The 14,084-nt window shown below is 36.1% G+C and overlaps 1 protein-coding gene across 1 annotated transcript in view; it reads right to left on the bottom strand.

The window, feature by feature from the left end:
- The window catches only part of LYST (lysosomal trafficking regulator), an 85,835-nt gene that overhangs the window by 14,568 nt on the left and 57,183 nt on the right, over window positions 1-14,084 (bottom strand). Inside the window, exons 27-42 of the mRNA XM_082480606.1 lie at window positions 13,532-13,698; window positions 12,886-13,038; window positions 11,235-11,426; window positions 10,425-10,603; window positions 9,057-9,263; window positions 7,586-7,762; window positions 7,017-7,093; window positions 5,889-6,077; window positions 5,017-5,162; window positions 4,846-4,942; window positions 4,107-4,168; window positions 3,679-3,734; window positions 2,499-2,651; window positions 1,923-2,167; window positions 1,134-1,200; window positions 81-237 (exon numbers count right to left, since the gene is read on the bottom strand). Of these exons, the coding sequence (XP_082336732.1) occupies window positions 81-237; window positions 1,134-1,200; window positions 1,923-2,167; window positions 2,499-2,651; window positions 3,679-3,734; window positions 4,107-4,168; window positions 4,846-4,942; window positions 5,017-5,162; window positions 5,889-6,077; window positions 7,017-7,093; window positions 7,586-7,762; window positions 9,057-9,263; window positions 10,425-10,603; window positions 11,235-11,426; window positions 12,886-13,038; window positions 13,532-13,698 (2,324 nt within the window). The remainder of the gene's footprint in view (window positions 1-80; window positions 238-1,133; window positions 1,201-1,922; window positions 2,168-2,498; window positions 2,652-3,678; window positions 3,735-4,106; window positions 4,169-4,845; window positions 4,943-5,016; window positions 5,163-5,888; window positions 6,078-7,016; window positions 7,094-7,585; window positions 7,763-9,056; window positions 9,264-10,424; window positions 10,604-11,234; window positions 11,427-12,885; window positions 13,039-13,531; window positions 13,699-14,084) is intronic.

The following is a 14,084-nucleotide window of genomic DNA, read 5'->3' as shown; positions in this document are numbered from 1 at the left end:
CTAAACAGTAACATATTGCATTCCTGGGCTATTGGGAAAAAGCCCAGATGTGAAAGAAGTGCACGCAAGAGTAACCTTACCTTGATAGGCTAAAAACATTTTAGTAAAAGGTGGCAGCCTAACTAGGAAATGAAGCACAGTTCCACTGTTGGAATAATGAGATCCATAGTGATACGGTTGTACAGGGGGCATTGGATCATCTTCTCGTGCTCCTTTACGGTACTCTTCTTCCAAATACTAGAAAAGAAAAAAAAAAAAATCACAAGTCTCCTACTTAGACTGCATTCCAATAACAAAAGTAAGAACTTGCCCAAGTTATTTAGGAATAAAAATTTAAAACTTTTAGAGGAACATACATTTAAAAGTGATTTGGAATCAAATACATTTTAAGTGTCTAAAGACATGTGATCACTCTCACAATCTAGTAAGGTATCAAAGTCTCAAGCCAGTTTAATGACCTATTTTTCCATTATTTATTGCTTTTGGGTTTCTTCCCCCTCTCTCTTGTTTTCTAACAAGAGAGTCATTGTACAGGCTTTTCAATATAAAATGGAAAAAAATATTTGCAAGTAATACACTAGACCATGATGATATAGACATAAGCTTAAAGGTTCAGCTGCAGATGCATTCCATCCCCATCATGGTATTTCCTACAGCCTTTAAAATATTTTAAAAAGCAAAAATCAAAGAGCACTGTAATCATAATAGGGCATGTTAAAATAGAGTGCTTGAGGAAAAACAGCTTTTCTGTTATGAAACAGAAAATAGCCACAAGTTCCACTGAAGTAATTTCAAATAAACAGCACTAAGTTATCTTCCTGATCTTTAGGAATCTTTAAATATATGAATATTTGTATGTAAGATGATATCAGTTTAAACTCCTCAGCAGCATCACGTGGAAAGACTAAATTGATTTATGATTTCAGGTACAGGAATAGACAAAGACAGGTTCAAAGCATGTTATAAAACAATTCCCAGGAAACGTACCATACTAGAAATGAGAATTCCATAGACATAAAATACTGGATTTGTGTTTTCTTTCCCCCATCAATATATGTTAAAAAAATATTAAAGTCTCCATGTCATTTATGCACAGGGGAAAAAAAGCAAGAAGCAAAAGTTATCCAAATTACCTTATAAGTATCCACATAACGATCCTCTTTTTCTTTAGACTGCACAGCTATTGGTTTGACCAGATTTCTGTAACAGAAGTAGTACTGATATCTTGTAATTTTTATAAAGATGCTGATTCATACCATTTAATAATGCATTATTAAGAATAACACCTTTAGTATCATGGAAAGGACAAGCAAAACTTATTAACACTTTACAAGAGTACAGAAAATAAGAAGGTCACTTTTAGCTAGTGCTAAAGGAAACTCAGATCCACAGGCTACCCTATAGCACAGTAACAGGCAAGAAAACGCAAACTGCCTCTGTCAAATCAGAGGCATCATACAGAGGCAAAGACTTTGTGCACACAAATGTTAAACCAGCTTAACAGAAGTTTACTAGGGTGGGACAATTCACTTGAATCTATTCACAATTAAGATAATGATTTTGTAACTGGCTAAATTTACTTTTCTATTTAATTTTCGCTAATTGGCCTGGAAGTCTTTCATCACATGAATTTAAACATACAGCTTTTATTTAAATCTGTGGACTATTCATATCATATTAACACAGTATAAGTCCAATTCATAGTATCCTTTGAATATACACACATAATACTATGCATTTGATTTAAGTGTCTGAGGTGAAGCAGCCACTTATTGTAAGAAGCTCAAGTTATTATGGACAAGGCTTCTCCCTGAATAGTTCCATTCGTGTATGTGTGCAGTTTAGTACAATGAAGTAAAAAGCTATACTGGATGATCAGTTCAAGTATTTGGAAATAACCAGTTCCAAGCATTTCATATTACCTATATACAGATGGATCATTTAGGTCCAGCGTTTCATTGGTGTAGTCAGAAAGTATAAAAGGAAATACTGGATATTGCATGAGATCATTGAAGGAACGGCCCGCATGTTTGTTTAAATGAGTCAGATATTCAAAGTTAGTAATCTGTCCTGTGCACCACAGGTGGGTCAAAGCAGTAATGTTTCCATATTCCAAAAGGTTAGGCAAATTGTTAGTTAAGATGTTGTGGTACACATCATCACGGACCTAGAAGAAAATACCATAGATTTAATCATATAATTTTAAAAGCTTCCAACTACCAAGATTTAGTAAGTTTCTCTCATTTTACAAATTTCTGCTGTAATGGAATAACAGTCAATATTACTGAGATTCTTTAATGTCTTAATACATCAGAGATGTGGTTTACAACACGAATGTGTTTGTCTAGAAGTCTAGGTGAGCAGTTTTTTCAAAGGTATTAAGCAGAATTTAATTAGTCCACGCAACAGGTCTCCTTAAAAACTAATGCATGAATACATGTGTTATGAGGACACAGCAAAATGCTTTAATCTATTATTATCCATCAGTGCCACATTACCTTTGTATTATCAAAAGCCAAGAGTAAAGTTCTGCCATTTGTTAGAAATATTTCCACAGCATTGTCTCTTAATTGCCACCAGCGCTTATGAACTTCTTTAATTTCCTCATAGGTCCAAGAAAATGATGCTGGTTCAGTTTCTCCATGAAAACTCTGCGGAATTTGCAATTGAAAAAGTTATTTTAATAGTAGAATTTCCAAACAAGAAACCCTTCAAGGGGGCCATTTTATAACCATACAGCATATCATAAGGCAAACTTTAATTTTGCTGTGAAGCTTTAAGACATTGTTGTGATTTTCTTCATATATGTTTCCCATCCTCCACTCTCAAGGCAGTCAGCAGAACATTATGCATGCTCCTCAGCTGCTCTAGTTCCCTATCCAACGCTAGCATGCAATGCCATACTTCCACTGACCCTTAAGATAAAATATCAGACCGCCAACCAGAGCAAGCAAAGCTTTGCTACGAATCCATGTATCTGACAGTTCTATGAAGGACAGAGCAGGAAAACAGCTGAGAACATCTTCAACCACAGGAGCAGGGTGCTTAGTGGGTGCAAGGAACAGCTCCCTGAAAATAGTTTAAGACTTTCAGCAGTAGAACCCATATCTTTATTTTTTTAAAATGTCCGTTGGATGTATAAACTTAATAGAAAAGAGCATTTGTATATCAGAAGGATTAAGTCATTTCCAGTTTTCTCCATGAAACAGTCCTCTCTTGTATAGGATAAAGGGGGGAGCTAGAACATCCTGTATAATGGAAAATTCAAGAACTAGATGCTGTAGAGTACAGCGCAATTCACACACTCATAGTTTCTGTACTTCCTAGCGCTCCAGCTTTCAGTAAGGCAAGTTCTCTCAGGTGCAGACCAAAGCAAGCTCTGCGCACTTACGCTGGTGAACTCAGAGCAACAGAAAGCAAGGTGCAGAAGCCTCCCCACAACAGCTCTTCCTCATTCCCTCCCAGATCCAGGCTCACATCTTTCCTGTTTTCCGCTATCACCACCGATTCCACAGCCAGGGGAAACAGAAGCAGCACCAAACCCAAACTAATCAGTTTGGCCAGCTTTGTCCTGAGACACCTAACTAACACTCCGGCAATCTTGATGACAGTAGACAAAAGCTACTCATGGGCATAGTTTGGAAAAACTAAAGCTGGACAGTATGATCTAACACTTACCGAATTTTCAATTGTGTCTGAAGCATTGTCTTCAACAAAATACATGCCACATTTTCCTGCAGGAAAAAATAGTTGCAAAAGGTACATGATATGACTATTTGTATAATGCATCTTAATGTTATGTGAACAGTGTCCAGGTGTTAAGAATACTAAGAATAGTACCTGGGCAAGACAGTACTCGGCAGAAATAGAATTTAGCATTCTACATCTTTTAGCAAGTGGTCTGCACCTTTAAAACTTAACTACAGTCCAAATAGGACTCATGTGAACAGTAGGGAAGAAAGGCAAAACTGATCTATAAAGTTTATAATCCATAAGAAGTCAAGCAACAGGTCAATTACTTTAAAAAAAAAATCAGCTGAGTTTATATATATAGCAGAATCTTAGGCAAAAAAAAAAAAAATTTGAAGATCAAAAATTCTACTTACCTAGCAACAGTTCACCAGCAGTCTCTCTAGAAGGTGCTACGCTTATACATCTTCTATTAACTCTGAAATATTTAAAGCATCTTATAGCTTATGGATTTGTGTACCTTTCAGCCCATACCTAAAACTAACAGCCTCAAAGGCTACAGTTGACAAAAGACTTTTCAACACTGACTCTAATGGTTCAAATCCCAAGGAGTGAAAGAAAACAGAACCTCAACTTTCTAGACTTGCGCATTTGTGTTTATTTCTTTGTGTGTTCTCTGGAGTTATTTTAGGCAGTTTTAGTGCCTGTAACAGGTGGCAAATTGGTTTTACCATTGTGTTATTCAAATCTGCAGTTGTGTCAGAGGATGAAAATACAATTTGCTTTTGAACACTGATGGAAAGAACTACCAGATGCTAGTAGCACTGCCTGTCTTAGATATCTAAGGGACAAATAAGTAAAGAAATCCCATCAGGTTCTCTCACAGAAGTCCTGTCCCCATATCACAACAGATGGTATTTGCTTTTACTCATTTTGGAAGTCATGGGGATGGAGTGCTTTAAGAATCAGAAAGTGTACATGGTGGTAACTCTGATCTTTTGCTTATGAATACAGCAAAAAACCTACCATTTGACATTTGTCCTTATCTCACTTGATATATTTTTTTTTAATATTTATTTAGATAAAAAAGTGAGGAGGACTGTTTCTTTGGAATGGGAGAAAGTGGGAAACAGGTAAATGTTACCCAAACCTTACCTTATATGTTCACTTGCAGCTTTATCCTTTACAGTAGAAGAGTGAGAAGAATGTGTTTTGTCTTCAAATAGATAAGATAATGGAGTTTTTATCACACCTATAAAAACACCATAAATAAGGCACTAGTCATGATTACAATTCAGATATACTCCTAAAAGATGTTATAGTTACCTTCCTGTTTCTGCCTGTCTGGGAGAAGGTACTTGTTTGGAATAGTTAGGTAGCACCGCTGCAAGCGGCGCCTCTCTCTGTTTGGGCCCTCTGTTGGATCCAGTTGCCAAGAAGTTGGGTAATAGACTGGGTCATACCAGAGTGCTCTGAAATAAACAAAGTCTGTTAGAGTTTGGCAGCAGAGGCAGTATATATGCTTCTTCATTCTGTTTTTCTTTAACTAGTAGAAAGAAGTTTTGCGGTGGTACACTGGGCAATTATTTCTGAAAAAGTATCAAAAGACTCAATTCTGTAGTTTATTTTCATGAGCTATCACACTGGCTGACAACTTATGAGCTACTATAAGACTGCTCTTGAAGTTAATAGTTCTGATGAAAACAGCAATACAATGCACCCAATACCAGATTTTGAAAACTCAGCTGCTGCAAACATGATAAAATGCTAGTTCTGTAGTGGCAAACACACTATTGTTTGGTTTCTTGTCAAGACTTAACATCTTTTGCTCTGTGCAGATTAGCAAACAGTACCTGGATGCTAATATGAATAACATTACTCAAAAAATGTTTTGTTACTCCAATGTAATGCAAGATATTAATACTTTATGCCATTCTTCATTCTATTAGGCACACTAAAATGTATCTAAAAAACCCCTTATCTAAATGGCACAGAAATACTGCTTGGCTATTCACCCCCCAAAAAACCCAGAAGAATAAATCAAGTATTTTACAAGTCTTTAACCATCAGATGATTAGCAAAAGTAAGCAACTCTGATTTTAATATCATCTACATTTCATGTGCCTCTAAGTAGAATGAAAAGCACAGATCAAGCATTGAATCTCTTGCTTTTCCACCGAGATGAGAGAACAACTTACCGATCATGGGTAAGCTGCTGAACAAGTTCCTGCCAATGTCTGCTGGCACTTAGCTCTGCCTTATACATGCCCCTAATGTGCTGGATTACTTTCTTCCTTTCCATTCCTTGTGACAGAGACACAGCTTGTGTGATGTCTCCAGCTATTTTAGAAATGTCTTTAGATTTTGTATCCAGACGTTGAAAGAGACTGAGGAAAGAGAGTTGTGTTTTAAAATGTCAAACACACACACACCCCGAAAAGGGAAGGAAAGATACCAAAACCCCTTATAAAACACAATCAGTTTGGCAGGAGACATCCATAGTTCTTGTTACAGCAGATGCAGATTTTCATGAGACTCATGAATACCTTCTGCTTCCTCGCCTTCAAAAAAAAATATTACTTGTGGCCAAAGACAAGACAAGCCAATTAGAAGATCAATGGCTATATATTAGCATGCTTCACTAACTGATGTATACTCATTACAATGAAAATATTAATTAAGAACAGCAATTTGCCACTCCTCAAATCTCTTAAGTTATTCAACATAGTAAAGTCTTATAGCTTATATGGACAGACTTCACTAAGCTGACCTTTACAGCTAATACAGTTGCCTGCATTGAAGCATGCTGTGTGCGCATCCGAGATCTGATTTTTATGGCAGAGACTGAAATATTAAGTTAATGGAAAGAATCTCTTAATCTACTACAGGCTACCTAAATTTACATTACACCAAGTAGCAGCAGTCTACGTAGCTCACAAAGGTGTTCAAACACTGTGCTGAATATAATGACATTCTATTCGTTGAAGATCAGGGTTAGTTGCAGGGATATTTGCCTTACATTTAATTGCACAGATCACAGCAACAAGAGGTGATTGGACAGATACAAGCTGTAGAACTAAGGGTGAAATACCAAATGTGCAGAAAATCATTTAGTATTCTGAAGTTCACACAATGCCATTTATTATTATACAACCTATCAAGTTGCATATACCTACAATCAAGCTGTTTTTATAATGGTAACATAAAACCCTGAAAGTTAGCAGTGCTGTTAAGGTGGAAAAACATTTATAATAATCATATAGGCAACTTTGCAATGGGGTATGATGAACAGAATATTCTTGCAGCCCCTTTTAAAAGGCACTTACTTTTGCCGATTATTAGCCATTGTCTTCTCCCAAGCAGCTTTGTTTACACCTTCTTCCATCTCATATTTCTTCTGATCCTGAATGCAAGTTTTATACATTACTTTTTTTTTTTTCAGACAGACGAAATAAGGAAGCAGTGGCTAAAGGATAGGCCAATTTAAAAAAAGGAAGACTGACAAAACTGTTGAACTGCTATCTTCACAGCATTTAAAACCACCACAACTTCGTTTCAGTTTTATTATATTTAAATATAGTTATGGGTTTTTTTTTTGCAAGGAACCTTTTTTTTTCCCTCTCCTTGACAGTGAGAGATACTAGTAACTTATTATGAACTCTCAACTTTTGCCTAGGTTAAGTAATATGCTTAACCAAGAGGCATTAACGTGTGAGCTTGCTATAAAGCGTTGAGTATCTATAACAAAAATATTCAGAACTCAAAGAGAATCCCCAAAAGCATAAGCCATGCACCAAGCAAACAAAACAGCTGTCTGCAGTAAAACTCTGACCCCATATAACAGATAGTTTTCTCAAATATACTCATTTTTTAAGGAAAGTTTTTATTCACAAACCTCTTTCAAAGCCTTTATTAGATCTGGTTTTGGTCGTGGGCTCAGGGGAATGCACTTATAGCCACAACATTTTAAAGTATTCACAAAGTCTCCCGCTGTTCGTTGTTGGTCTTTGGTCATTTCATTGCTGTGATTGTGCATTAACTCATACAAATAGAGCACTAATTTAGGTCCATGCTAAAAGATGAAAAGAAGGTAAGAGGGGGAAAAAATATGTACGGTCATTCTCATTTCTATAATACACACCAAGCATTTTTTTCCTCCAACTTTATTCCTTTTTCTAGTCAGCCTGGACAGGTTTCTTCTACTAATTTTTCCGTGATTTAAAGAAAATGACTTCTTTAACATTTGAAGACAAACGTCTATAAAACTAGACAGTACATGCTGATTTTAATCCTCCACGATAAGACTTCCCCCAGCATCTTGTGACTTTTCAAATGGCTTACAGGAAAGCTAAATTTCTTTTCCAAATACTTAGCTCCTGCAGCCTTGTTTATACTTCAGAAAATATGCACCAGAGACTCCTAATAATGCACACATTGTTTGATTAACCAAATTAGAGCTGTCAGATAACGAAGTTAAGCAGACACAGGCCATAAATGCACTCAACATGACACTCCCCCAAAGAAGCCATAGCTAAAATATCAGCTATTTTCTTACTGGTGGAAGTGTTAATTTAATTGAATAACGTATATGTGAGCAGAAACACAGAAGTGTCATAGGTTCATCTAAGAAATACTTTCTCTCCTCAGTATACAGCAACTCGAACTGCGGCATGTCTTACACCATTTATTTCATTCTTGCAGCTCCTGAAGATCTGACAGCAACATTCCTACCTGATTCCTGATCATGGCTCTAAGAAATAATTTCTCTCAAGCTTGTGCTAACAGAAAGCAATCAAAAAGAAGCTTTTTCCTGACAAACCCAGAAAAGCAGGGAGAAACCTATTTAAGAACATAGAATACACAATGCCACTTTAAGAATTAAAAAAGGCTAAATAAAGCTAGAGCACTGCTTTGATTGAGAACTGACTGCCTCTTAAAATCTCTAGTGGCAGTCATTCTTACAAGTTTCAGGAAGTTTACAGTCCGAGTTCCAAGGCAAGGGTAATTCCTTCATTGATCTGCTTTTTCAGGGTACCATAACTTCAAGCATCCTCAGTAAAATTCTTCATGTTAAAACCAGTGCCTCGTTTTGTTTCTGCACTACACAGGATGTGTGCCGTTTGATGTGCTACAGAGTCAGTACACCCATATGTAATGCTATCTTGCCTTTTACAAAACTATCTGCCCTCAGAATAATATAGCAATTGGAGAGGTACACGTGGGCATTTTGTACGACATGACTTTGTCGTTACACTAAACATTGCTAAAGCAGCAGTGAACAGCTTTAGCCACATACAGTTCTAAATAATGGTAAAATTTAAACAAAAGAACTGAATACAGGTTTTACAAACTTCTCTCAAGCTTACTTGCAAAGTTGGGCTAAGACAGTCACGCATAATCTCTTGACTATTTACTTCATGCACCATCTCCAAAGCCTGCTTTCTCTCCTGCGGTGACCTTGCCGGAGACAAGTTGTGCACAAGAAGCCTCCCAAGTTGTGTACGAAACGTGTCTTTACATGACAAGAGGATTCTTTTCCACTGCTGCTTCGGTGCATTCATTCTGCTGGTGCCCTAAGAGACAATTTTTTAATATTACAGGGTTAGGGCTTCCTTTTACCAAGTTTTTCACATTACAAAACACAGTTAATATGATCAAAATGTAAGACAAAGATTTCTCTACCAAAATAGTGTTTAATTTTAGTTTACCGAGTATTATTATTACAGGATAAAAGGTGTTCTTCTAAAAATGAAAGAAGGATTTGTTCATTATCATAAAATAAGCATTTTTCTCTCAATCTGCTAATATTAGGAATGCAACTCCTAGCTAAACTGGATATTCAGTTAGTTGGACTACATAACAATCCAAAAAGTTAGAGTTGTGATATAGAGGGTTTAAAAAAAAAAACACCCAAAGGATTTTTGTTTGCTTATTTTAATGAATAGCCCTTCTACATTAATCACTGATTTCTGAACAGTTTACCTCAAAAGATTAGAAACCATGCATTGGATTGAGGTGCTTGTGCTCACAAGAATAAACCTGTAATTTTTGAAGAGTACTACAAGTAGGGCATGATGGAAAGATAACAGACCAAACAAACTTAATTTTCTTTCTAGCTCTGGAATATTAAGTTGAGCTACTTTTTATAAAGACGACCTAAGAGAAATAAAGAGGCAAGCAGTAACTTTTCCAATAACACCATTTCAAAGTACCCAAATGAAACCTATCACTTTGGAAAGGCTGACAAGCTACTACCTGTATGCTAGAAAAGAAAACTTTCAGCCCTTTGGCAACAATTGGAAAAAAAAAGTTCCCCTTTCTCCCCAATGCATCACCAACTCTAAAAGATATTATAGACACAACTTGCTCAGAAACTCTCCATCATCTGTGGATGCACAGCAGATCTTGTTTTATCGGCTTCAGCAAATGTAAGTGTTGAGGTTTAAGAGGCAAAGCAAAATTGTGGCCTACAGAGAAGTCTATTTAGCCCATGTGTGCTTGTTCAAGAAGCAGAGTTTTGCTAAATGTTAAGGTAATAAATGCATCTGTTCTGATTTTCATTTTACAACTGCAGAATAACTGGGAAGCTGAACCAAGTTTTTAATGCCACAGCCGAACTGAGAGAGCAAGTACTAAGGAAAGCATTTACAGACAGAAGACTTTATGCATAAGAAGTTCCTAATAAAGGAACCTTATGAAATATACTTTTATGTGGACAACACCTAATTACTTACAATGGATACTTTGATGCCTTCCGCCAACATTTTGAACATTTCTTTAAGAAAAGGATTTGTTCTGTTCAGCATTTCTTGCTGGCTTTCCTCCTCAGGAACTTCCAGCTGGGATGCTGAAAGTCTGCTTTGACTTGCAGTTTCTGTTATACCCAGTACATCAAGGCACTCTTCATCAGACGCTTAAAATTTAAGAGGCACACATTGATCAGTACCATCTCAAGCAAGAAAATCCTATGATCCTTTAGTTTGCATTAAATCAAATATTGCCTTTACTACTATACTTAACATACTTTTAAAAATTTTAAATACTAAAAACTATTCCTTATTTCAATTCTTTTATGAACCAACTTATTCAGCATTTACAGATAATCAGAGCCATTCAATTAGTTGTCCCACAGGCTAAACTCCCTTGTTGCTGTGGAATTTGAACTAGCACCCAAAGTCATCAAGTCTTGCTAATAAATGTAGCCATTTCACAGAAACAAACTGATGCATTTTAAGAGAGCAGATGCTCTCTTTGGCAGAGTTAAATCTTCAGGTAATAATTCAGGCACTTAACACATGAATGGACTAATGCAGAATTAAAATAACTTGTTCAGTTCATTCAGATAAAAGCTGTATCCAGATTGTCAGTTACATAATACTGAGTCAAATCACTGAGAGAATATTTTATGGTTAAATCCATTAAACTAGCATCAATGGTATTACTTTCCTCTCAAACACTTCAACACTCGAAAAGCAAGAACCCATTTTTTGTTATAGCACTACATTGGCTCTGTCAAAATGGAAACAAACAAAAAGAAATCCCACCTAAATAAATGAGTCTGTTAACAGCTAGAACAGTCAGCCTCTGCAACCTTTGTACAAACTCAGTCTCAGTGGCTTGGACAGGATTTTCTTGGCTCATTCTCCGCTGCATCATCATGTTGAATTCCTCACTTGCTAGTGAACGCATTTTCATCAGCAGTGCATCAGACTGAGCAAGGGAAAACTTTCTGGAGCCTTTAAGTAAAGAAGCATTAATAGCATCCTACTAAAATGTACAAAAAATTAATCACTCAGCAACTGCTTTCATCCAAAGAGTTCACATCATTTAAGAAAAGCAAAACATTTGAAATACATTAACATTGAAGGGAACATAAGTGTCATTTGGGTGTTCATCTGTTTTTTTTTTGTTTTTTTTTTTTTTTTAAAAGCTTTTCTATTTGAAAATAAATACATAAAATTCAAGAAGTGATATCATGAAATGAGTTAGTCTCAGGATCTGATTTATTGTACAACTCATTTTTGTGTAAAGCAGATTCTAAAAAAGTTATTTTTATTCCTGTTTTTACTGTAGAATTAGGATAAGGATTAAAAATAAATCAATGATGCAACAAAAAACACATATCAAAAAGTAGCTTTATTAGCACAAACGAGGAGTCAGTTATATTAACAGCTTATAAACAAACACATTTTGTACAATACCCATCGCTGCAAGTTTTGATAGAAGTACTATTTCTAACTTATAAGAATATTCCTTAAAATATTCCGTACTTGGGCCATGACTGTACTTGCTTCTTTCAGAAATAAGTTAAATTTATCTTTAGTGCCTTACCAGATTCTTTAGTAAAAAAATATTTTCACTATGTTTACTAGGCTGATGGAGAGGGGCTTCAAAACCTGACCATATAAAGAGAAACATTCCCATAATAAACAGGGAATAATAGTGGTTTGTTTTGGTTTATTTTTTTTTTTGTTGTGGGTTTGTTGTTTTTTTAAGAAAAATGTCAGGTTTTTAAGTTATATCTTCTACAAAGTCTTAAATACAGCTTCATTTATATGAGAGATATACAAAATCAATTTGCAGGCAGAAGACTCCAAAACCCTTACAGAACGATTCACAATCATCTATCAAATACAGAGAAAGTAGTATTGCTAAACCGGGAACTGCATAAAGGTTTTACAAGCACAATCGCAGTGGAATCTAGGAATGTCGCATTCTCAACGGTAAGTTTGGAGTGCCAGGTATTTCCTTCAGGATGATCACTAATTAAAACTTGTGCAACAATGCAATCCCCACATCACAGCTGTGTTAAAGGAACTAACTTTATTTTGGTATTTCCTTACTGTGAAGTTGGCTATTAAAACCACTATGAATTACTTTAAAAACATCTTTACTAAGCAACTTAGGAATTGAAGAGAATCCCCAAAAAAAGGTAAAATCTGGCTTTAGACACTGCAGCGAGAATAAGGTCACCAAGGTTTTGGTTTTGTTCCCCCCTTCCTCCTTCTAATACAAAAAAAAACCCCACAAGTTCAAAATGGGTACAGGCTACACTACTCAAAATATACATATTGACTTACAAAGCCAATCCACAGAAAAAGCAAAGCAACAGGACTCATTTGTTGTATCACTGAAATTGCAGTTTGTAAGTACAGGCAGGACAAAATACAAGAGTACTACACTTTCGCTACTCACCAGCAATGCCTTTACGCTTTTGAAACATTGCACGTTGTGGTGCAGATGGTGATGGGACTGAACCGGCCTGCTCCTGAGCATCTTGGTTTGCTGTGGTTTTTATTAATTCAATAGCTGCTTGAAGAACTCTTAACTGCAGAACAACTGCCATATCTAGAGAGAGGCATACAAAGGACACATGACATTCTTTACCCATCTTCAGGATTTTTTACCAGATGTTTGTAAAAAGTAAAAGAACACAAAATGCATCAAGAGCTGTAAAACTCTTGATTCCACTTAGTCACATCGAAAGTCACCTCTATATTCTACAGATACAGACAGTACACAAGTGAGTTCTCGTGGAAAAGCCATTGAATTTGATTACCCTTAAATAAGCTAAATGATACTGTATAGAACATTTCCATTTAAATACCCTTAATGAACTTTTACAGTCACCGTTTGTTCAGATTAGCAGTACACAATTCTTTACCACAAGGCAGGCTCCTGAGGAAAACTACTACTTTAAGAACCACTTAGAAGAAAAAAGATCCATCACCAGAAAACTCCCCCCCTCTCCCTCAGTAGGGATATTAATTTAAACAAAAATCAATGGGGAAGGGATTTACTTCTCCAGTCCCATGACCCCAAGAATAAGCAGATAACTTACTTTGCATCCTTGCATTTTTACTATTTTGAAGATGACCCAGCAGCACAATGAGGTCTTCAATAACACGAAAATATTGAGAACCTGAGGAGCTGCAGGCATGAATTGCAACTGCTACCAGCAGCTGTTGTATATCGCATGCAAGTAACTTGTAGTCATTCAAGGGAATGCTGCAAACAAAGTTGTAGTTACCAGAAACATAACAATTCTAGTAGCCTGTAACCCATAACAAGATCCATTACTATTCTAATAGTACTACATAATTCTATATTGTACTTCACATGGAAATGTTACTGCTGAAGGCAGAAAACTAATCAGACACCTCTTTAGCCTTAACTTTGGCAGATTGGAAGCCTGCAAAATCTTTGAGACATTCTAATGATAAGACCGTAACAAAGTTAAAGAACAGGTCTGAAATCCTGTATTTCTCAAAAGAATTCAGGATAATATCTCAATCTGTAACCATGCAGAACTAAAACTATACTGGGGTAAAAAGGAAGTCTGTCTCTTTCTTCACGATATAAACTAATGAAATTAACCAAACCCCACCTCTCCT

The sequence above is a fragment of the Vanellus vanellus genome (assembly GCF_965231255.1).
Source record: "Vanellus vanellus genome assembly, chromosome: 3".
NCBI classification, from domain to species: domain Eukaryota; kingdom Metazoa; phylum Chordata; class Aves; order Charadriiformes; family Charadriidae; genus Vanellus; species Vanellus vanellus.
This window is presented reverse-complemented; position numbering and strand designations above follow the sequence as displayed.